Source organism: Phoenix dactylifera, chromosome 4 (genome assembly GCF_051530095.1).
Source record: "Phoenix dactylifera cultivar Ajwa chromosome 4, Ajwa_hap1_PhDact_Kaust_v1.1, whole genome shotgun sequence".
Lineage (NCBI taxonomy): Eukaryota > Viridiplantae > Streptophyta > Magnoliopsida > Arecales > Arecaceae > Phoenix > Phoenix dactylifera.
The window spans coordinates 46,592,910-46,617,372 of record NC_143193.1 but is presented as its reverse complement, the minus strand read 5'-3'; the positions used below and the strand labels follow the sequence as shown (position 1 = coordinate 46,617,372).

Genomic DNA, 24,463 nt, shown 5'->3' with positions numbered 1-24,463 from the left:
ACGGGCCCGGCCCGGGTTCCGAGCCGAGCTGGTTGCCTAAGGGAATGTCCTGTGGCGGAGTTGCTTCTGGTCGGCGCTCTCTGGTCGGCTCTTTCTAGTCGAGCGCCTCTGGTCGGCGCTCTCTAGTCGAGCGCCTCTGGTCGGCGCTCTCTAGTCGAGCGCCTTTCTGGTCGGCGCTCCTTGGTTGAGCGCCTTTCTAGCCGAGCGCCTTTCTGGTCGGCGATCCTTGGTTGAGCGCCTTTCTAGCCGAGCCCCTTTCTGGTCGGCGCTCTTTGGTCAAGCGCCGCTGGTCGGCGCTCTTTGGTCGAGCGCCTCCGAGGCGGCATGACTTGGGTTTTTCCTCCAACACTACCCCCCGACTTCCGAGTTCCAGCTGGCTATCAGCTTGAGCGCGGAAAGTAGTTTTAGTTGGGTCATTACGGATTCCGAAAATTTTAAATAATTGCGCGTTTCAAATTATCGGGTGCTTCGAGGTGCCTTTAATAGGCGGCGTCTCTTCTTTCCCGAAATGTCTCATTATTGGGACACCTTCTCCGAAGCGTCCTCGCGTCGTGGGCTTATGATGGGGCCGCACGATCCGATGGGGCGCTCCGGTGTTCGAAGCGTCAACCTAAATTAATTGTGACGCTCCGTCTTTTGCACTGACACGTATCGCAATCTGAACGAGATGCAGCGTTTTTCTCGCTGATCCGGGCCGTTGGGGAGGTCTATATAAACTCTCCCCTGGCCTCCCGTTCCCTTCTTATTGCCTTCTTCCTTCAGCTCTTTTTAGTCCGAAGTTCTTTTTCTCCGGCGTCTTCCACAGGTCCCTTTTCCCTCTTATTCTTTCCCTCTTCCTCCTAATGGGTTCTGTTCCAAGTGAAGTCGAGTCCACCATGAGCGTCCTGGAGGTCGAAATGACCGAAGAGTGGTTTTTTCCTCTTCAAGGGTTCCGTTTGGAACCCGCCAGGCGGGGGGATCGGGTAACCGATCCTCCGGTAGGCCGGATTGGAGTGTATTTGGAATCACTCTGGGCCGGCCTACGATTTTCTCTTCACGGCTTCGTAAATGAGTTGCTGACGGTATACCAATTGGTTCCGGCACAACTTACTCCGAACGCCTGGAGGACAGTGATCGGTTTCCTGTCGTTGTGCTTATTGCAAGGGATTCCGACCTCTGTCAACATCTTCCGGCGACTTTTCGTGTTAAAGTCGAATCTGGGGGACGGAGAGTGGCTCTACATCGCCCTTCGGGCGGGTCGGCCACTCTTTCAAGGCGCTCCCTCATCCATTCATGACTGGAAGAAGAAATTCTTCTTCCTAGGTTCTGAACGGACCTGGGGGTTTGACCCTAGGTGGGGGCCGACCCAGCTCAGGTCTATCAACAAAGCCCCCAAGCTTTCTCCACGTGAGCAGGGGATCTTCGACACCATCCGCAGCCTCGGAGATGGCATTTTACTGAGCGGCCTCATAAGTGAGGACGCTCTAGTGAACGTTGGCCTGAGCTCGGCGCGTCCCCATGGTAAGGGTAACAGTAGGGTCTCTCTTTCATTTTGCTTCTGTTCTAAGTTTTAATCCTGCTCGCCCTTGCAGATATCGCAAAGATGGTGACCAAGAGCGAGGTTCTATACGCCCGGTTCCAGAAGAGGGCGGCCGAGCTCTCAGGGGAACCAACCAAGCCGAGGAAGAAATTCGAGTTCTGACCGCCGAGCACGAAGAGGAGAAGGGCGCGCATACGCTGGCGAGGTCCGAAGTGCGCGCCGTGGAGGCCCGTTTGGCCGAGGCCGAGCTGGCGCTGGCCACCCGCGAGCAGGAGGTGGGGAATGCCCGCCTCAGACACTTAGAGCTCGAGCGGGAAATAAGAAACCTCGAGCGGAAAGCTGCATACCACGAGGCTCGGGAGCTCGAGGCTCGGGCGCAAGCCCAAAGCGCGGTGAAGCTCTTCCGCGAGTCGGATGAGTTCCGTGACCTTCTAGAAGAGGAAGGTGTGAACGGGCTGATCCAAGGCTTCAGGGACTTCCGTAACCAGCTGCGGCGGCTCCTTCCGGATTTTGACGTAAACCTGCTCAAACCGGGAGCAGGGGTCGAAGGGTCGGAGGCGGAGGCAGAACCTCCGGAGGCCGACCAGGAAGGTCTGGCCGAGGCGGCCAAGGCTGCCCCCGGAGTCGCCGAGGTTGCCTCCGAGGCTGTCCCTGTTGCTGCCGAGGCCGCCGAAGAGGAGGTCCCGACCGTTGAGCCGATCGTTCCTGAAGCTGCCGAGGCCGAGGCCGAGCCTTAGTATAGTTTTTTTTTTTTTTTTGTAAGTCGGGATGGTCCCCACACTTGTAAGGGCCGAGCCCAAGCTCTGTACTTAGCCTACGGGCTTTTTGAAATGAATATACGTGTTTTGCGCAACTCGCAAGTGTCTGTGGTAGACTTAGGTTTCCTGCTCGGATCCACTTTAGGCTCCAAGGACATTGGGCTCTATGGTCCCAACTTCGTCCGCCACATAGTTGGACTTACGTTTAGGCTCGGCATGCCGAGCCCAGGTTCAAGCTTCCATTACTTGGTCCTCCGACCAGTAGTATAGCAACACTTATCTAAGGTGTTTGGGCTCGGGGGAATCTTTTCGAGCCTAGCTCAGAATTCGACCGAGCCCTAGGACCCAAAATTTGAAAAAAAGTCCGAGTCTCGAGTTGTCGAGGCGGATGGTTGGACTTTTTCCGACAAACGAGTTGAACCGCTCGTCGGCTCGTGATGAGGATTTATCGAACTGGCGGTATAAACCAAGTTTGCTACTGAACGGTGCATGTAGGAGGGGCGAGGCCGGGCGATGATTGGCCCGACCAGGTACCTCGACGTCAGTCGGGGGTTTATTCAGATAATTAACCAGGGATGAAAGTAAATTGAGAACGTAGACATTGAGTGGGTACCTGGTGCCGTGAGCATTCTTACGCCGAGGCGACTGAAGACGCTCCTCTGCTCGGAGTCCATTCTTTGAGGACGTCGGCAGAGAGAAAAATCCAAGAATAAATAAGATAATGTAAAGACATTAAATAAATGGGTACCTGGTACCGTGAGCGTTCTTACGCCGAGGCGACTGAAGACGCTCCTCTGCTCGGAGTCCGTTCTTTGAGGACGTCGGCAGAGAGAAAAATCCAAGAATAAATAAGATAATGTAAAGACATTAAATAAATGGGTACCTGGTACCGTGAGCGTTCTTACGCCGAGGCGACTGAAGACGCTCCTCTGCTCGGAGTCCGTTCTTTGAGGACGTCGGCAGAGAGAAAAATCCAGCTTATTGCCAACCACGGACTTTTCGCTGATCATGAACAGGAGAACGAGCCGAGCTCGCGAGCCGAGCTCGCTGGTCGATGAAGACCGCATCCCGAAGTATCGGGGCATCCCGACCGTGGTCGGGGTAGGAGAACGAGCCGAGCTCGTTGGCTGAAGTCGGTGGAGAATGAGCCGAGCTCGTTGGTTGAAGTCGACGGAGAACGAGCCGAGCTCGTTGGCCGATGAAGACCGCATCCCAACGTATCGGGGCATCCCGACGTATCGGGGCATCCCGACGTCTCGAGGCATCCCGGTCGTGGTTGGGGTAGGAGAACGAGCCGAGCTCATTGGCCGATGGAGAACGAGCCGAGCTCGTTGGTAGAAGTCGATGGAGAACGAGCTGAGCTCGTTGGTCGGTGAAGACCGCATCCCGACGTCTCGGGGCATCCCGGAGTATCGGAGCATCCCGACGTCTCGAGGCATCCGGACCGTGGTCGGAGTAGGAGAACGAGCCGAGCTCGTTGGCCGATGGAGAACGAGCCGAGCTCGTTAGTCGGTGAAGAACGCATCCCGACGTATCGGGGCATCCCGACGTATCGGGGCATCCCGAAATATTGGGGCATCCCGACGTCTCGGGGTAGGAGAACGAGCCGAGCTCGTTGGCCGATGGAGAACGAGCCGAGCTCGTTGGCCGATGGAGAACGAGCCGAGCTCGTTAGTCGATGAAGAACGGGCCACGAACTCACGAACAGCTTCAGGGAGTCCACGTAGGTACTTCATCCCGAAATATCGAGGCATCCCGACCGTGGTCAAGGTAGGATAATGAGCCTGGTACCATGGGATAGGAGAATTGGTGAGCTCAAACAAGTGCACAAACCAGTACAATTTATCATAAAATGATACTTATGGTTGAATAGTGGGGGACCCCTTGGGGTTCTACTGGTAGTACACGCGGAGGTTTTCAGAACTCCAGCTTCGTGGAATGGGAGTCCCATCTAGGGACTCTAGCTTGTAAGTTCCGGGTCGGCGGATGCGCGTGACTCGGTAGGGTCCTTCCCAATTTGGAGCTAATTTCCCTTGCTCAGCTGGTCGGGAGGCCTCGGCTCTTCTGAGGACAAGGTCCCCTGCTTTGAAGGATTTGACCTTGACCCTGGCGTTGTAATACTGAGCTGTCTTTTGCTGGTACCTCGCCATGCGAACTCGGGCGGCCTCCCTTGTTTCCTCGATCAGGTCAAGGTTGTTTCTAAGCTGCGAGGAGTTGGAGCTGAAAGTGAATCCTAGGTTCTTCGGTGTTTAGCATGCTGAATTTTTTTTTTTTTTTGAAAACAATGGCTGAACCTGATCGGGTTGCCTACGTACCCCTTCATAAGGGGGATCAAGCCATACGTAGTTCTTTTTAAGTTTTAAAACGCAGCGGAAAAACCGAATCAAACAATTTAATTCATGCATGCTTACAAGATCAAATCTAGAAATCAGCACCTTAAGAACACATAGGATTATGCCGGAATCGTTTAAACAATTATGCTAAAACTTTTATGCATGATTAACTATCAGATCTGAAACTTAAGAACTCTATTCCAATTAATCTCCGAATATCCATCGAATGGATTCTGGAGATATCTCCGTGAGGAGCCCCAAAAGAGGGTAAAACCTCGGGAAATTAGACCTAGACCTTGACACCATAATAAATGATTAATGCTAGATTAATACCTTTTATGATGGATGAAAGTTGTGAATCTGATTCTTGACTTCGCAGCCACGCACACGAATGGCCTCTACGAGAAGTACACGCGAAGTCTTGAAGGATCTTCTTCCGCAACAGTGCTAGCAGCTGCAGAACACTTGAAAGCTGAAATCTGCCCGCCGGGATTCAATCAACTCTTGATCAATCGTCTTGAAGCAGATAGAGATGAGGTTTGTAAGGGAAGTAGAGGACTCAGATCTGATCTTGAATCTTCTAGATATTCACCCTGAAAACCCTATCTAAAATGGAGAAGAAGAGGATGAGGAGGCGGGTGAGGAAGAAGGCTGCAATGGATGTGTTTTTGGTGCCCATGTTTGACCCCTTTTAATGGCCTCCGAATTTTCATTCAAAATTCAAAATTTATTTTCAGAAAACCTCTTTTAGTTGGCACATGCAAAGGAATAGGAACAACCCAAATCAGATCTCAACCAAATCTGATTTAAATTCAAATTTTAAACACATGTGCAAGAGGGAAGGAATTTGAAATCCATGCGGCAAGGTAAAACACTTCATAATTTCGAAATCACCTCTTGAAATTCGAATTTAATCCATTCAAAAACTCATACGCCACCTTGGCTGATGGTTTGAGTGATTAAAATCATTTAACACATTGCTTAATGTTTGAATTTAAATTCAAATAACAAACAATGTCGCCATGTGTCAAGCAATGGGTCCATGTGCCATGCAATAATTTTGGTTTATTTAAAATTCATGAAATCCAATTCCATGTCACCAATAATTGCCACATCATCTGAGCCTAATCCCCTTGGGTTGCACCTAATCAAATTTGGTCAAACCCGAATTAAAACAAAGCAATTTGGTTGAACCCAATCTAATCAGGTCAGACCCTGATTGAGCTCAAATTGAATCCAATTCAATTTTGGCTCATGCAAACTCAATCAAATTGAATTATTACTTTGTGTTGGACCTAATTCAATTAGGTCAATCCCCAATTAAGAACAAATTAATTTAAAATTAATTTGATCAGCTTAAGTCCTTTTTGGTTCTAACCTAATCCAATCAGGTCAAAATCCTGATTGAGCCCAAACTTGAATCCAATTCAATTTGGCTCATCCTTAGCACAATTACTCAATCAAATTGAGTTTATTAGTAATTTAATTACTAATTAATCCTTCAATAATTACTTTAATTATTTTATAAGATAATTTGCCAATCAAATTGACCAAATTACCCCTGAATGATTCTTAATCATTCATCAGCTTTCTTGATCAATCAGAAATCTTCTATGCGTGTAACCTCATAGGTTCGAACCTAAGCCGGTAGTATAGGAACAATTTTCTACACTAATCGATGTGACCATCTAGCAATGGTACCCGACGTCTGGATAGGTCGAATATATGCGAAGCAAATATTCTGGAACCCTGAACTATGGTTACTGTATAATTCAATCCCTTTGACTCCTAATGCCAGGATGACTTAGAGCTCACTGTCAACCCTATAATTAGTACATCCATTATGTGATTAACTTTAGATATCCCGTGACTCCTCACTGGGATTACCCTGGCCAAGGTTTTGCTAAATTAATCACAAGACATTATCTCCTGTTTTCAGGAGGGGTCAATTCCATCTTGACTCACAACTGACTACGCAAGTACTTGACTGCACCCAGTGACCTTCCGTCACTGAATTAGAAATTCAGGTAGTCCGGTACCAAAGTACAGTGAGTTGCTTGCTAGTCACAGGTTGCGGTCTCAGGTCAGAGGGCCAAACTTATACCCATATCCACTCGGAACATCTCTCGACAGTAGAGCGTTCCGGAATTGGTCATGTTTAGTGAAATGTACTTCTACACTTCACTTGTGTGGCATACCAGTGTCTCCACACTCCTTGGTTAAGAGGACAACCAACGTATATGTCACACAACGACCTAATCTCGATAATGTTGTCGTCCTAGTAACAACATATCATTTCATCGCAAACAAGTTTAAGGACTCAAAGATAAATCCTCCTTTATCATAACATAAGTCCTAAGGACTTCATCATATAAGAGTTCATTTGAAGATGAAATGATGAATAATGCCAAATAACACTTTATTAATTTGTCAATTCATTTACAAAATTCAATCATCAATATGCTGACGATTGACATTTAGGATACAAATTCCAACAGGAGCTGGCATCATGATGTTCTACTCTTGGAGAAGGGAGTCCGATCTCCAACGGGATGACAGCTTCCGTCCCATATGTCAGGTTGAAGGGAGTCTCGCCGGTGGGGACACGGAACGTGGTCCGGTAAGCCCACAGGACATTGTATAGATCTTCGACCCATTGTCCTTTGGATTTGTCGAGCCTGGCTTTGAGCCCCTGCAAAATAGTACGGTTCGTTACCTCGGTTTCTCCATTCGTCTGAGGGTGCGCGACCGAGGTGAAGCGGTGGTCAATACCAAGCTCAGAGCAGAATTCTCTGAAATGGAGGTTGTCGAACTGGCGACCGTTGTCGGATATGAGGATGCGGGGGAGCCCGAATCTGCAAATTATGGACTTCTAGACAAAATCCCGCATCTTCTGCTCGGTGATCCGGGCAAGAGGCTCGGCTTCCACCCACTTTGTGAAATAGTCGATGGAGACGACCAGGAACTTCCTTTGCCCGGTAGCCAGTGGAAATGGCCCTAGAATGTCAATTCCCCACTGGGCAAAAGGCCAAGGGGAGCTGATTGAAGTTAAGGGAGCCGAAGGTCGGCGTTGGACATTGGCGTTTCTCTGGCATCGGTCGCATCTTCGAACGAAGTCCACAACATCCTTCTGGAGTGTCGGCCAATAGTATCCTTGGCGCAGAATTTTATGGGCCAATGCTCGTCCTCCCAGATGGTTTCCACAAATCTCTTCGTGGACTTCGCGCATGGCATAATCAGCCTCCGTTGGGCGGAGACATCTGAGGAGGGAAGAGGTGAAAGATCTCCGATAGAGCTTTCCCTCATGCAGTATGTACCGGGTGGCGGAGCGCTTTATTCGGCGAGCCTCTTGTTCATTACTGGGGAGGACTTCGTCTTGCAGATAGCTGATGAGCTCGTCCATCCAGCTTGGCTCGTACTCAATGCAAAGGGCCTGCTCGGGCTCCTCTGTACTGGGCTTTTGGAGATACTCCAGTGCTGCCGCCTTGGGGAGCTCGCTCATGCAGGAGGACGCCAGCTTTGATAGCTGGTCGACCCTAAGGTTCTCCGACCTGGCAATATGTTGGATGTGGAAAGAATCCAAGGTCGAGGCGAGATCCCGTACCTTCTGGAGATATTTCTGCATTGTAGGGTCTCTGGCTTCGAAGTCACCCATGATTTGGTTGACGACGAGCTGAGAATCGCTGAAGGCCTTCAGGTCCTTTACTCCCAGCTCTCTGGCTAGCTTGAGCCCGGCGATGAGTGCTTCGTACTCCGCCATGTTGTTGGAAGCAGGGAACTCGAGGCGCAAGGCTTGCTCAGCGACCACCCCCTCCGGGCTGGTGAGGATGAGACCTGCCCCGCTACCCCCCGAGTTTGAAGAGCCATCGACATGCAGAGTCCATGTCAAACTCGGGGTCTGCTCCGTTGGTGGCTCAGGCTCGGGCTCGACCTCATCCGGTATGGTGCACTCGACTATAAAGTCTGCGAGTGCTTGTGCTTTGATCGCCGATCTGGGTCGGTACTCGAGGTCAAATTTCCCGAGCTCGATGGCCCATTTAGTGATCCGGCCTGCACGGTCTGATCTTTGCAGGATCTGCTTGACTGGCTGGTCGGTCAGCACAGCCATTGTGTGGGCTTGGAAGTAGGGCCGGAGCCTCCGAGCTGAGATGACCAGAGCATAGACAGTCTTCTCCAGCTTGGAGTATCGGGTCTCAGCATCCCTCAAGACCCGGCTGGTGTAATATACTGGCTTTTGGAGTTTGCCCTCCTCTCGGACCAGGACCGAGCTCACTGCTACAGGGGAAACGGCTAAATACAGGTAAAGGAGTTCACCATGTTGAGGCTTTGTGAGCAGGGGAGGGGAAGCCAGGAGGTGCTTGAGCTCTTCAAAAGATTGCTGGCACTCGTCCGACCAAAAAAAGTCCTTTGGCTTCTTAAGAGCCGCAAAGAATGGAAGGCAGCGCTCGGCCGAGCGGGAGATGAATCTCCCGAGGGCTGCAACTCGGCCCATGAGCCGTTGTACCTCCTTGACCGTCCTGGGAGGCGTCATTTCTTGGAGGGCTCGGATCTTTTCAGGATTCGCCTCGATTCCCCGCTGTGTAATGATGAAGCCGAGGAATTTGCCAGAGGTGACTCCGAATGCACATTTGGCTGGATTGAGTTTCATTTGGTACCTTCAGAGTGTGGAGAATGCTTCATCAAGGTCGGCCACATGATCTTGCGCCACCTTACTTTTCACCAGCATGTCATCAACATAGACCTCCATGTTCCGGCCTATTTGGTCTTTGAAGATCTGGCTGACCAGCCTCTGATAAGTTGCCCCGGCATTCTTTAAGCCGAATGGCATCACTTTGTAGCAGTAGGTTCCCCCGTCGGTGATGAAGGCCGTTTTTTCTTCATCTTCTGGCGCCATGCGGATCTGCTTGTATCCGGAAAAGGCGTCCATGAAGGCTAGCAACTCGTGACCCGAGGTGGAGTCCACGAGCTGGTCGATCCTGGGGAGTGGGAAGCTGTCCTTTGGGCAAGCTTTATTCAGGTCGGTGTAGTCCACGCGCATGCGCCATTTTCCGCTGGCTTTTTTGACGAGGACCACATTGGCGAGCCACTCCGGATAGGATATCTCCCGGATGAAGCCAGCTTCAAGGAGCTTGTCGACCTCCTCGACTGCTGCTCGCTGTCGTTCAGGGGCGGCGCCTCGCTTCTTTTGTCGCACGGGCTTGCAGGTTGGCTTTACTTGAAGCCGGTGGACCATGATCTCTGGATCTATTCCCGGCATATCCGCGGGCGACCATGTGAAGACGTCCATGTTGTCTCGCAAGAAGTTGACGAGGCGATCCCTCTCGTACTCATTGAGGCCAGAGCCGACCTGCACGGTTAGCTCGGAAAAGTTCTTGCGTAAAGGAACTTGGATTAACAACTCACCAGGCTCTACCCGCTTTTTCTGAGGGTTGACCCGTGCCTCCAGAGTCTTAGTTGGGGGCTGGTCGGTTGCCGGGATAGGCACTTCGGCTGGTCGTTTTGCCTCGTGGGTCGCCAGGTAGCATCGCCTTGCTACCATTTGGTCCCCTCGAACTTCGCCAACTTCCTGGCTGGTGGGGAATCGCATGAGCAGGTGGCATGTCGAGACCACTGCTCGGAGGGCGTTGAGACCTGGCCTTCCGAGGATGGCATTGTAGACCGAGGGCAGGCGTATCACGAGGAAGCTTATCCCCACGGTACTTTCACGGAGGCGAGCCCGGCTGTGACCAGGAGGTCAATCTCGCCCTTTACTGGGACTGAATCCCCAGTAAATCCAACTAACGGAGCATTCATCCTCCGTAGCTGCTCTTTTGTCATCCCCATTTTACAGTAGGCATCAAAATACAAAACATTCGCCGAGCTTCCATTATCGATTAAGATGCGTTTTACATCAAATCTATTTATAATCATGGAGATGACCACAGCATCATCATGGGGAGTTTCGACTCCCTCTAGATCATCATCTGAGAAAGAGATGGCTTCTGAGGCGCGCAGGCGCTTCGAGGAGGTTCCTTCCCCCGAAGCTTCTCCAGCCGAGGCCCCGCCTCGGATGGTGTTGATGGTGCCGGCGATGGGCCTGTTGGCATTTGGACCTTCAGGCTGTGCGGCTCCTTCGGCTGGCTTCTTTTCTTCACGTCGGCCTCGCACAAATCGATCGAGCACCCCTCGGCGGATGAGTGCTTCGATCTCGTTTCGGAGCTGATAGCAGTCCTCGGTATCATGGCCGTGATCCCGATGGAAACGGCAATACTTCCGGGGATCACGCCGAGTTCTGAAATCTTGTTTCGGAGGTGGGAGCCGGATGCAATCCCGACCCTCAATCTTCATGAGGATTTCAGCCCGAGGAGCAGTGAGGGGAGTATAGTTTTCATACCTCCCTTCGGATGCACGGGCCCGTGGTGGGAACCTCGGGCGAAGCGGTGACCTTTGCTGAGGCGGTCCCCGTAACCGGGGTGGACTCTTCAGGCGGGGCGGATTTTTAGCTCGACGCGGGGACGGGCTTCTGGGCTGGCCACGCTCCTCGCGGCGTCTCTTCTGTTTCTTGGGGCTCTGCTCGGCCCCGCTCCGCCTAACAGCCACGGCTTCTTCAGCCTTGGCGTACTTCCGTGCCCGAACAAGCATCTCGGTGAGGTCCGCAGGAAAATTCTTCTCGATAGAGAAGAGGAACCTGTAAGACCGGGCTCCAGTCTTTAGTGCTGACATGGCAATTGACTGGTCAAGCTCCCGGACTTCCCATGTTGCGGCAGTGAAACGGTCCAAATACTCCTTGAAGGATTCTCCCTCCTTTTGTTTGATATCAAGGAGGAAGTCCGATGTCCGCCGCTGGGGCTGTCTGGCGGCAAAATTGCCAGCGAATTGTCTGCCGAGCTGCTCAAAAGAGGAGACAGTACTCGGCTTCAGCCCGGTAAACCAAAGCCGGGCCGATCCTCGGAGTGTTGCTGGAAAGGCCTTACACATTATGGCCTCCGAGGCTCCTTGTAGGGCCATTAAGACCCGATAGCTTTTCAGGTGGTCGAGGGGGTCAGCCTTGCCGTTGTAAGGCTCCACCTGGGGCATTTTGAACCGCAGTGGGACCGGTTCGTCCTCAATCTCCGGGGAGAAGGGGGACTTCGTGGTGAACTCGAAGTCACCATCACGTCCCGATTTCCTTCCGTGGAGTGCCTGGATCTGGCGCTCCAACTTCTCGACCTTCTTGTCGAGTTCATCATTCTGGAGGGCCGCTGCGGCGGTTCGTTCGGGTGCAAGGTGCCCTGGAACCGACTCAGCCTTCGAAGGTTGCGGCCAGCCTCCAGGGCCTCTGACTGGGTGTTCTCTCCAGAGGGAGGCCTGGACTTGAGAGTCCTGGCCTTGAAGGGGGAGCCCGCTTGTAGGGGGCTCCGGTTGAACTGGAGCCGGATGAAGTGGTGCCGTCGGGATGCCCCTAGGTTGCAAGCCTTGGACAGCGGTAGCCAAGGCTTGCACCTGTTGCACCAGGGCATCAAACTGCTCCGGCCGAACTTGAGGAGTTGTCTCGGCCGGAGGCGGCGAGTTTCGGACAGAATGTTCAGGACTAGGTGGAGGACGTCGAGAGGTATTGGAAGCCCCTTTACTCCTTAGCTTCATGGCAGCAACTCGGGCCCTTCCTCTAGCGCCAACTGTTGCTGGAAATTGGACCCGGGGGCTGCCGCGAACCGAGAGGGGAGGAGCTCCGCTGCCGGGACGGTGGACGGCGGTGGCGTCGACTGGCGGCGTCCTCCTGGAGAGTCCTGCAAAAAATCCGGTGGCCGGGCTTTCCAGCGCCGGCCCTCCGAAGCTTAAGTCAGAGGGGGCTAATATGTGAGGGGAGTCAGGAGAGGAATGTTTGTTCTGTGTGTCCGTGTTGTATCGTCCCCCCCCCCTTCCTCCCAGGTCCCCTTTTATAGGAAGATATTATGTTACCTGGGAGGTGACGGAGGGATTTGTCCTTTTTTGTGATAATTGAGCACGATTTCGCTCATTAATGGCGTAGTGGAGAATAAGGCCGAATCAGACCGGAGTCAGGGAGTTGTCGCGATTGATCGGACCCGTTGGAGTGGTTGAACCGTCGGCCGTTGTGGGCCTGGGGTTCGTAGATGGTAAGTGCATTAATTACCGAGTGAACCGGCGGTCAGGGAGAGCCATACGCTTTGATGGTTCAGCGATCCGGAGATCATCTTGAGCCGTGTTCATTTAATGACTGAGTGCATCGGAGGCCTGAGGGGGCTTCATGCATTAATGATAGGTCGTGCCAAATACCCGCGGAGATCTCGTGCCTTGAAGGCTTAGAGATGGTGGCAGGTTGTAGTGGAGTTGTCAGGTCCCTTAGAGGGTTAGGCGGGGATTGAATATTTGGCTAAGGCACGGGCCCGGCCTGGGTTCCGAGCCGAGCTGGTTGCCTAAGGGAATGTCCTGTGGCAGAGTTGCTTCTGGTCGACGCTCTCTGGTCGGCTCTTTCTAGTCGAGCGCCTCTGGTCGGCGCTCTCTAGTCGAGCGCCTTTCTGGTCGGCGCTCCTTGGTTGAGCGCCTTTCTAGCCGAGCGCTTTTCTGGTCGGCGCTCCTTGGTTGAGCGCCTTTCTAGCCGAGCGCCTTTCTGGTCGGCGCTCTTTGGTCAAGCGCCGCTGGTCGGCGCTCTTTGGTCGAGCGCCTCCGAGACGGCATGACTTGGGTTTTTCCCCCAACATCTCCTTTTACCCTTATTATTTAAAATGCGACCCTAAAATTGGAATCTTCAAGCCTTTGGTACTTTACCCCTTCATTACTCTTATTTTCTACGGAGGTGGGATCCACAGCGACTTTCATGCTTCTGCGTCCCATCACCTTCCTGGTGATGGATTCTGGATGCCAGAAGGCCAGAGACCAGAGAGGTGGGTATCTCACGCTCATCCGCGAAGACAGAATCCATTGATCTTCATCAACTGTCAATTCGTAGGGCCCATTTTCTGTTGACTTCGAATCCCACCATAGTTGGATCCTATTCGGGATATGCCCACTCGCCGTGAGTATAATCTCGGAACCTACAGTACACAATATTATATTATACTTTATTATAATAACATTATATTATACTCTATTATAATAACATTATATTATATTATATTATTATATAATAATATTTTAATATAATATATAATACTATATTTATAATATTTTACTATATAATATTATATAATATTTTTTATTTTTTATACTAAAAATATTTTTCCAAACTAGTTATCAAAACATACATTAAAATTTCAAAAGATTTTAGAAATTTAGATATCCAAGAGCAAACAAATTTGTATAAAAATCCTATTTTCCAAAGCTTTATTTTCAAAAGCTCCAAATACTCTACTATCAATGACAAGCTCAAGCAGAGCACCTATCAAGCAAATGGGGGCCGAGAAAATTTAATCACTTGCGCAATTAAAAATGGTGTAGCCTGATGCATACAAAAAAAAGGTAAGCTCTTTGATTATCCGGTAAGCGTGCAAATTTGAGTGTACGAGTCACGGCCTAGAGAACCAGATAAATAAGAATCAGAATGCATTGTCAAATAAGATAAATAATAAAATTATACTGAGATGCGAATCATAGTTATCCATGCCATACATTAGAAATATAACTATGATAATGTTATAACGATTGTTCTTCTCACAAAATGTTACAACAATTGCAACAATGATTTTGGAGGGACCTGCAATACTATATATTAATATCAAATATAAACAGAGATCATTATTTCACTGTTATGGGCAATGGGCATTATTGTGATGTCAACTGTTATTTTGTTATCGTTGATCATTATTGTCTTTTATGATAGCAATCATTATAATCATCACCACTTTAATCCAAATTAATCTCAGCTAAGTAATTCTAGACAAATAATAACTTTTATTTTGAAACAAGGATTAGGCCAAGGCCGAATCACTTTCATTCGATAAATGTAAGGGTAAAGAGAGAGTACGTACTCAAAGTTGAGAGAGGATAGGAGTCAAAGATAAAAAAAATGAAAACCTTAATCCAAAGAGCAAGTAGAAATGAAAACAAACAGCAGAAATATTACCAACAGATAGACACTACCAAGGTTGTCCAACTGAAATGAAATTCTCTCTAAGAAGTCATTCCGAGTTGTTTAGAACACAATTAGATCATTCCATAGAGAACCAGAACTAAGCTGAATCAAAAAAATATTCCAAATGCACTAGGAGAAAGCGCACACAAAAAAAAAAAAAAAGATTAATATCCTCCTCAACCCTAGAACAAAAGACATACCAAACAAGGAAAGGCCAATCTCATTTTTTGAGATATTATGTCATTAGAATTCTAGTTTTTTATCAGGGAAATTCTAAAATATTTTATTTTATTTTATTTTTTTGGCCCAGGCATCTTTCCTAAGGACTTACCAAAGGGTTCCACCAAAGTTCAAAACTTTGTAGCAATTGTTAACCAAGGCATTGCCTTCCTCATATCATCTCAAAAGTATATATATATATATAAAAAAAAGGAACACCGAGAAGCTGCCTTCCTACAAACAATAACTATAATCATCATTGTAATGGCGAATAATTTTTTGGTAAAATTTGTTACATCAAAGGCTACTGATTTATAAAAATTCCTTGGCTATAATATAGGTATAGAGCAGTCTTTTGGAAGGTGGTGTCAGGACCCACACGGCGGTGACGGGATCCCAACTCTTTCGTGCCTCCCATAAACAACCGCGAGGAGACCAGGCAGCGAGGGAGGGAGGGAGGGATATCTAATTTGGGATCTGTTTCAAGTCCTTAGATTGGACCTGTCGGTGGTCTGGTCGGCGAAGGAGAGAGATCTCATGGGGTCGGAGACGACTGCGTTGGATGCCTTGAAGACCGAGATACCTTCGAGGACGACGGAGATCTCGTCCTCACATCGGAGATCACTTCTGGGAGGGCCGTCGGCCTCGTCCTCGTCGACATTGTCAATGGCTTCTGCACCGTTGGCGCTGGCAATCTCGTATGCCTCCATTGCTCCCCTTCTTGTACTGCTTTCTCTTTATTCTGCTGCTGGTTTTGATCGGTTTCCATTGAGCTTTGAGTCGTTGTTGACCGAAAGTTGTGATTTTGCTCTGGTCTATGTCTTCCCTTGATAGTTTGAGGCCAAATTCCGAGAAAGTCTAATCTTTGGGACCGCAAGATGTTTGATGTTTTCTCAGTGCTTTCGTGTTGTTGGTCATAAAGTTTGAATTTTTGTTGATTCTGGTGTTGGATCTTGGTTAATTTTGCTGAGTTTGGTGTTTGGATTTTCAAGGAAATAGATGTATGTTAGTCTTCTTATCTCTCGCTCTCTCTGTTTGATTTTTTTTATTTTCTTGATCAAAGGGAGGCGAAAGCCACCCAATTTATTAAAGATTTTTTTTTTTTTTGATGTCCTTTGACATCTCTTGAAGAGCATGATGTAATACTCTAGTCATTTAGTTTGTTAGTCTTCTTATCTCTCAGTGATCCCCTGTTTGCAGTTTTTTGTCCTCACTTTGTGATTGTTTTAGATCATCAAATATTAGCCTGCTGAACTGGGTTCATATATAGCCAGAATTTCTTATTCAAGAAGATAGATTTTATAATCATAATGAAGCTAATTTTTTTTCTTGTTGGATATCATGTTCCCTCTATTCTGCAGTTTCTTCATGTCCTGGACCATGTATTTTTCTTGATTTTTTCATGTAAATATATATTTTGTGGTCGTAGGCTCCAGTTGAGCCTAACAAGCAGATAGCCACCATGGTGGAGGAGGCTGCAAAGCTTGCCAAGGTGTTCTGTGATAGAAACTGGCCCGTTTATGCTTTTCTGGACACCCACTATCCTGATAAACCTGAACATCCATACCCACCTCATTGTATAATTGGTTCAGGTGAAGAGAAATTGGTTCCAGGTACAACACCTACCCCCTTTTATCATACTTTTCTCTTGTTAAGCTAGGATTCATCCTTCCCTTATTAGTTCTATGTTTTAGATCAAAAATTTGAAATTTTGTTCATTATTTGGCAGTCTACTTTTTTAAGCTTCTGTAACAATTATGATATCGTATCATGCTGCGTTTTCGTGATCTGCAGCTTACAGTGGTTGGAGAATGATCCAAATGCGACCATTAGATGCAAAAATTGCATAGATGGTTACCTTGGTTCAATGGAGAAGGATGGCTCGAATACATTTGCTGATTGGGTGAAAAGGAATGAAATTAAAGTTGTAAGTTATTCTTATTTCTGATAGTGAAACTAATTCATTTTGAGTTAAGATCTTAATACATTCCTTATTGAATGAACTTGATAGGTCCTCTGTTTAGACATTTTCACATACATTCTTTTACTTTACGGCATCGGAGAGTAAATGGAGATAGTAATATTGTTACTAATTAGCTATTATTTGGTGCAGGTTTTGGTGGTAGGAATATGCACCGATATTTGTGTTTTAGACTTTGTCTGTTCCATATTGAGTGCTAGAAATATTGGCCAGGTGCCACCACTGGAAGATGTTGTAGTGTATTCACGTGGATGTGCTACATATGACCTCCCTATTCGTGTCTCTAGAAATATCCAAGGAGCTTTAGCCCATCCACAGGTTTGAATGTCTGACTGTTCTTTTTGCTTCTCTATTATATGTAATAGGTGCTATGCTTTCAAAGCCACTAAAATTTTCTGTAGATAGATTTCTTTTCCATATTGGTAGCTGATTTATCCAATGTTTATTTTCATTGATTGTAAGAATTGCCAGAGAAACTAGTGATTACAATTACAACTAATGGAAGAAATGGTGGATTTTTTTTTTGTCGGATACTTATTTGCTGGAATTGATCATGAAAGGAAAATTTCCTTGGTACTGTGAACAAAAATTGGAGTGTTCTTCTGTTTCTTTTCGAATGATACCATGTAATTCCATAGAAACAAAGAACAATTTATTTATACCCATGTGAACTTGCTTTTTTCTTTTCCCTTCCTTTTCTATGGAGGAAAAGTGAAAAAGTAAAAGATAAGCTCATATCTAGTATGTATATCTGCACATTCATGCATATATGGATTCATAAGTCTGTGTTTATGTACCCATGCCAATTAATGTATGTGGATTTGTAATTCTTGGTGGTCAATTATATAAATACAGAGCTAAACTATATGCTGTTTATTGTCTTGGATTTGCTACAAATGTGCCCTCCCTAATTATGCCTCATCTGGCTCCACCATTTCCTTTTCTGTGAGGTGTGCTTTTGGTGAAGGTAAAATGAGGCCCAAGAAAATACAACCCACTTTATTGACATATTGAAGGAAGAAAGGATTGTCCCAATGCTTCTTCTTTATGTGCTACTTTCAATATTTTTTTGTCTTTACCCCACTTGCATATTTGGAATGCTGCAACTTCTATGATTTGCCCTTGTCAATGGTCATATTCTCAGAAATTTCAGACAGTGAAAACTGTGGAACAAAAAATAAGAGGTTCTTGACACCAATCATCTACACCGATACTGTCATGCCTTGTAGGAAGCATGCAATATTTTTCTCAAAAAGAGATGTACGAAGCCACATGCTAATTTTTTGTGTTGCATTGTTAACCACCACGATTGCTTCCTACCTCAAGTGCAACACTTTATCTGGACAAATACTCTGAAATACAATATTTGAACCCTTTGTCAGATCTTTGAATGCTGCTGGTCTAGCTGTATTGCAAAAAGCTGACTGCTTTGCGGCAATGATCAATTGCATAATTGCTACCGTAATTCCATTCAGTAACAAAAGCTAGCTGATTATCTATACTTGTGCACCTGATAGTCCTGATAAATAACTCGGGTAAACTGATGAGCTGTTCCTTCTTTCTGTGTATTATGGACACTTTACCTTACTCGTTCTCAGTGGATCACAGGTATTATGGACCTTTGACCTACAAATTAGTATCTCACAAGTTATTAGAAAAATCAATCAATGCTCATCCTTGGTAAAGTACAGGAAGAGAATTATATCTTTGTGTTTTGATTCTAATGAGTTTTCTTCTCCATATATCTGTTCCCTGATAAGGGACAGTTGTCCTATTGTTATGTCGTAATCGGTCCTTCTACCTAATAAATAAATGACTATTTAGCTATCTGGAGAAAGATATGCTCAAAAAAATTATTCAGATTTTCCTTTAAAATAAAAGTTATCTGGGTAAGAGAGGTCCATTGAATTCCATGACCTCCTCCATCCTCTTCATGTTTCCAGGGAAGTGTACTTTTTGCCTTTAATGTATCATAGGAATGGGATATCTAGCATTCGGCAAGTTATATTAATTTAGTTGGGTTGACACTTAAATGCGCATAACGATTTTGGATACTATGAAAGTTTTAAATTTACTTTTCAATTCATCTCCAGGAGCTGCTCCATCACATAGGACTTTGCATGGCGAAGGGAAGGGGAGCCAAAGGTAGTGCACAGAATATCCCTTGGTTCATCAGAGGATGCACGACATGGGCACGCAGCTTAATGAGGACAGCACTTACACCTTCTCGAAGTGTTTAAGTTACCATGTTCATTAGGTTCTTGCTGGAGTTGCATCTGACATTCAGCATAAATTGGGCCTGTTATGTACAGTGGGATTGTTATGCTGTCCTTTTTCCCTTTATATGGCCATAGTCCATGTTTAAAGGTATTATACTGCAACATCTGAGTGGTTTTTCTCAAGTTCCTCTTGATGACTGAAAGCCACAAATGCTGCAGAGGGATCAACCCTTAGCGAAGGGAAGCAGCCAAGGGCCTATTTTAAATGAATAAGAACTTAATGTAAATATAGTTCTCATATGTTATCAATTGAACTTCTCGATGGTATGTTTCTAGTTATATGCACTTGGAAATGCTGGTATTTCAGTGTTCTTCATTTTTGAGGCCAGTCATTGAACTTCCCAGAGTGCATTTGTTTTTTTTGTTCGGATGCAAGGTTTCCTGTACCCGAGCTTATATTATGCTGATGGAGGAGCTGGTGGAGATGTGTTTGAGCACAGGAGACCAATTTTAGTCAATGAAATTATGCAAATCCCGAGTCTCAGCCTTCTCCCTCGGCTTAAATACCTCAACCTTAGCATAAATTCACTTGAAGGAGAGATTCCATCCAATCTCAGTCACTGCCCCAACGTCAAGAGCCTGAGCATAAGGAACAACATGCTTGAAGGAGAGATACCCAAGGAGTTCAGCTCCCATCGCCAGCTCCAAATACTGACTGCCAGCAACAACAATCTTACAGGTAGCATCCCACCTATGCACCATTCTCTGTCCATGCCTCCAAAAGAAATCTATCCAAGAGAATAATCATAATTATTGCAGGGGCTGCAGCAATCTTATAATTCGTCTGTTTTCTGGTAATTTCTTTGCAACTGAGAAAGGGACGGGAAAAATCTCCATCTATGCCCTCCCTGGAGGATGGGTTCAAAATAATACCTTACACTGATATCCTCAAAGCTATCGGTGGATTCTCTTCAGCCAATTTGGTGGGTACTGAAAGTTTTGGTTCTGTATATAAAGGGAGATATGATTGTGAAGAGAAGTTCGTTGCCGTGAAGGTATTCAACATTCAACGAGTTGGAGCTCTGAAGAGTTTTAAAGCTGAATGTAAAATTTTTTTTGATGAAGAGGGAGGCAAAGCCACCCGGCTTTTATTAAACAATAGAGTTTACAGAAACTATTTATAAGAAATTTGTAAGAAAAAAATAAAAAAAGTAATAAAATTTTCTTACAAAAGGTCGTGGTCTGTAAGTAGACATCATAACTATTCAACAAGCTTAACAATCTTATAAGCACTTTGAAGGATCTTTGTGTCTTCAATGTGGACTTATATAAGCTCTGCATCTTGATGTGAGTCAGCCTTTTTCTAAAGATAGATCAACGTCTCTCAATGCGCGACACCAATACTATAAGGTTATTCTCAAGTTTGAGATGAGGATCAAGCAGCTTCTCTAAATACAAATGCTTCCAGCCGAAGAAGGTTGATAAGATTTTCTGCAAAACACAATAGATAGAACTTGATTTCTTTAAAAAAATCTGAGCATTTTGCTCCTTCCATATTTTCCAACAGATAGCAGCAATCAACTGATCCGCAACTTTTCTCATTAGTTGTTGGAATTTCTTGTTTCTCCATTTGGTGCATAGATCAATAATGCTGGTAGGCCGTCCTCTCAGATTTAGCTGCACTTAAATTGGTGTCCATAAACAATGGGCAAATGGGTACCTAATTAGTAGATATGAGATCATTTCAGTTCTTTGTCCACACAGCACACATCCATCACTAACCTGCCGTCTTTTTTTAGCAAGAATCTCTTCTGTACACAGTCGATTTCTGAGCACAAGCCATACAAAAATTCTCACTTTTTCTAGTAAAGCCACCTTCCACAGGATCTTATAAAAAGGACAGCGAAGGCTACTATTATTAAGAAATTTGTAGAAAGAGTTTCCTATAAAACCTTTTTGTGAGAGTTTCCACAAGGGGACATCGCCAATTCGAGACGGTCTTACATGAGAGAGAGCTTCTTTGAGGGTATATAGTTGATCCATCTATTGTCTTGTAAGTGGTCCTCTTACTTTAACTTTTCAAGGGAGTGTTCTCCATGACCACCGTGAGGCAACCATGCAATCATGCCTTACTACATTAGCATAGAGCTTAGTGAACAAAAAGGAGAGCTTTAAGGGCCCAGCCAGCTATCCTCCCAAGAGCAAATATTTGTGCCATTTTTCAATTTAAACAACATACAGTTCCAAAAGGCTTCAAGTTGTTTGCTGATATCTTTCCAAGTAGGGGATAGGCTACTGAGACTTTTTCTAATCCTCATCCCAAATTTCTTACTCTGATAGTAAGCTCTTAGAATAAGCTTCCACCAAGGGGAGTCACTGCCCTGTAAGAACTTCCAAGACCATTTTGTAAGAAATGTTAGGTTCATTTGCTCAATATGTTTTATCCCCAGCTCTCCTTGTTCCTTGGACCTACACACCATATCCCAATTCACCAAGCAATGGAAGCCACTAACTTTGTCCACCCCTTTTTTAAGGAATGCACGACGTATCTAATCAATCCTGTTAAGGACCCATTTTGGTAATCTAAACACCGACATATAGTAAGAAGGGAGAGCTGACATCACGCTATTAATAAAAGCAAGCCTGCCCCCCAATGAGAGAAATCTTTCTTTCCAAGTAGCCAATCTCCTATTGATCTTCTCTAATAGTAGAATCATAAGAAATGTTCGTCGCAGCAATCTTAAGGCTTTAATCTCAAGTGCAAGTGCACACCACAATTGGATCTTAGTAAATGCCAACAGGAGCCACATTATAACAACTCATAATCTACGTAGGCTAGGTTGATCTGCTCTGATACTATTTATAATAATTTTGGACCTCACTCAAAAAGGTTAGCTAAGTTCATTAGTCCTAGGTCGTTGCAAAACCCCACTTTTTCCCCACCATTTTCATTGTTGATTAAATCTTCTTGCAATAATTATTATTGCTGATAACATTAGAGCATACCCAACCAACTGTACACAAATGACTGGAATTGAAGTTGGTACTTGGACGATTTGTGATTCTTGATTATTTACAGAAATATTTTTTATTCCATACACTAGATGTACTATACTAGATCTACTTCTTTTTTCAGTAGAAATTCAAGGATCAAATTGAAAATACAGTTAATTTTTTGGAATCAATATGATAATTGCTAGATCTACGTAGTAGTAGCTAGCTTTTGCTTAGTTATCTAGTTAGGAAATTAAAACGTCTATTTCAAACCCCATTTAGTCTTCCAACATGGAACGTTCCATTAATTTTTTCATGGGGCAAAATAAAAAGGAACCGTAAAGCAACATGGTACGGCAAAAAATAACTTACTTTTAGAGTAGTTTAATCTTTTATTTTTTGCCCCATGAAGCATTGAAATAAAAGATTGCTTATATCTTTTCTGTACCTAAACTTTGGGTCTTGGAATAGATTATTTTTTTATGCATGCAATTGTTATTAGCACAAAAAAAAAATATCTATTATTTAAAATTTCCTAATCATAATAAATAATTTTCATCAACAAATTTTGATACTCCTTTAAGCATTTATTGTCTTTCTTTAAATTAATCATAAGCCCCCCAAATGAAATTTAGCTCCTCCCTGTCAATTTTCTTTGTCACGCCCCGAACCCAGCACCCGGGTCCGGTATGCGACCGGCCGCATGAGCCCTAGAGCAGTGCCCTAAAGATCATGCAAGGCCTATGATTAACAAAAATTCCAATAAATCCACAAGAAATTGATAATTCAAATAGACAAATCCGACATGTCCAAATAAACAAATTAGTTCAATTACAAGATCTTCAAATGTTCATCAACATCAAAAAGGATAAACAAACTAACTAACTAATGACTTTGGTATTTGCACTCTGCGCCCATCCCATCCAAATCTATGCATCCTGCAACTCTGGTAAGGAAAAAGAAGAAGAAGGGGGTGAGCTTTACAGCCCAGTAGGAATTCCCTACACATTCATACCAATACAATAATAATATGAATTTGAAAGCCACGACAAATCGATGCACATTTCATGAAATCATAAACCGGCTATCAAAAGGCTCAAATAATCAATATAAGTATGCACGTCAAATATCAATGAAAGTCCAACCACGCAAGAATGATATAGCATTTGATAGCTCATAAATCTTCATTAATGTTTTCAATGCTTTTTTTTTCCATTCTATATTAACTTGATCCAGATCAATTATCTTTCCGACTTTGGGCTACATCCCGGTCACGTTTCCGACCCATGACGGGGCAATCGATAGTATCACATTTCCAGCCTGTGACGGGGCAATCGATAGTATCACATTTCCAGCCTGTGATGGGGCAATCCATAATAACGAGATAAGCCCAAAGTTCCTGTTCATTTAATCAATTCACACACACACATCAATTCCTTTTTCCATCTTATATCCGGCCTAGACTAACCAAGGTTACGTTTCCGGCCGTGACAGGGCAAGCAATATAACATGGTTAGTCCATCCACCATATCCATTGGTCTAATTATGTAAATGTAAATTATGCTCAGGATTGTATCCATCATACTATCAATTACAAACAAATATAACCAAAACACGATTTAATACCATCATATCATAGGAACCATATTTATAAATCCAATTATGCAGGTGTAGGTTATGCGCATACATGCATCCACCATAGAACCAATCATAAGCCAATACGATCAAAATATAATTTAATATAAAACTATTTTTGCTTTGTCTGGATCATAGCATATCAAACATATATGGTGTAAAAATATTTATATCATGCAGGATTGGCGTACAAGGATTCTTACCCTTTATTGAAAACTCAGACAACTAATCACCCGCCCCACGACGATCTATGAACCGGAATACGCAGGACTCTGCTCAGCGTCCTCTCGTCCAATAGATTGTTCCCCTACAGAACCAAGTCATCATTAAAATTTATCAAAGATATATGATGATCTAAGACCCCTGTTTAATCCTCTAAAGGGTCCTCTAAAATCTAGCATCCCAAGACTATCTAGAGTCCTCAAAGCCATGATCTCCCCGGATCCAAGTGTATGGAGAGAACCCAACAACAAATAATATAATAAGAGGAAAATATAATAAGAGAAAGGGAGTGGAAAGACCCTCTCTCTTTCTCTCTTCTTCCTTCTTCCCGACGGAAAGGGGAGAAGGGGGTTCGGCAGCAGGTGGCCCACGGCCGGCGATGCCCCCTGGTTGTCGGCCTGTGGCGGTGCCACACCCGGCGACGGCCGGCCGGAACGGAAGAAGAAACCAACGGCTCGCCGACGGTCGGCAACCAGAGCTTCTTGTCTCCAAATCCAACGGCTCGCCGGCCGGATTCAAGAGGAACAAGGATCCA

The 24,463-nt window shown here is 45.5% G+C and overlaps 1 protein-coding gene across 1 annotated transcript in view; it reads left to right on the top strand.

The window, feature by feature from the left end:
- Positions 1–20,297, top strand: part of LOC148714112 (uncharacterized) — a 74,984-nt gene extending 54,687 nt beyond the window's left edge. Inside the window, exons 2-7 of the mRNA XM_089930400.1 lie at positions 1,572–2,199; positions 15,372–15,575; positions 16,307–16,488; positions 16,669–16,804; positions 16,991–17,176; positions 18,952–20,297. Of these exons, the coding sequence (XP_089786526.1) occupies positions 1,572–2,199; positions 15,372–15,575; positions 16,307–16,488; positions 16,669–16,804; positions 16,991–17,176; positions 18,952–19,098 (1,483 nt within the window). The 3' untranslated portion in view covers positions 19,099–20,297. The remainder of the gene's footprint in view (positions 1–1,571; positions 2,200–15,371; positions 15,576–16,306; positions 16,489–16,668; positions 16,805–16,990; positions 17,177–18,951) is intronic.
- Positions 20,298–24,463: the final 4,166 nt, after the last annotated feature.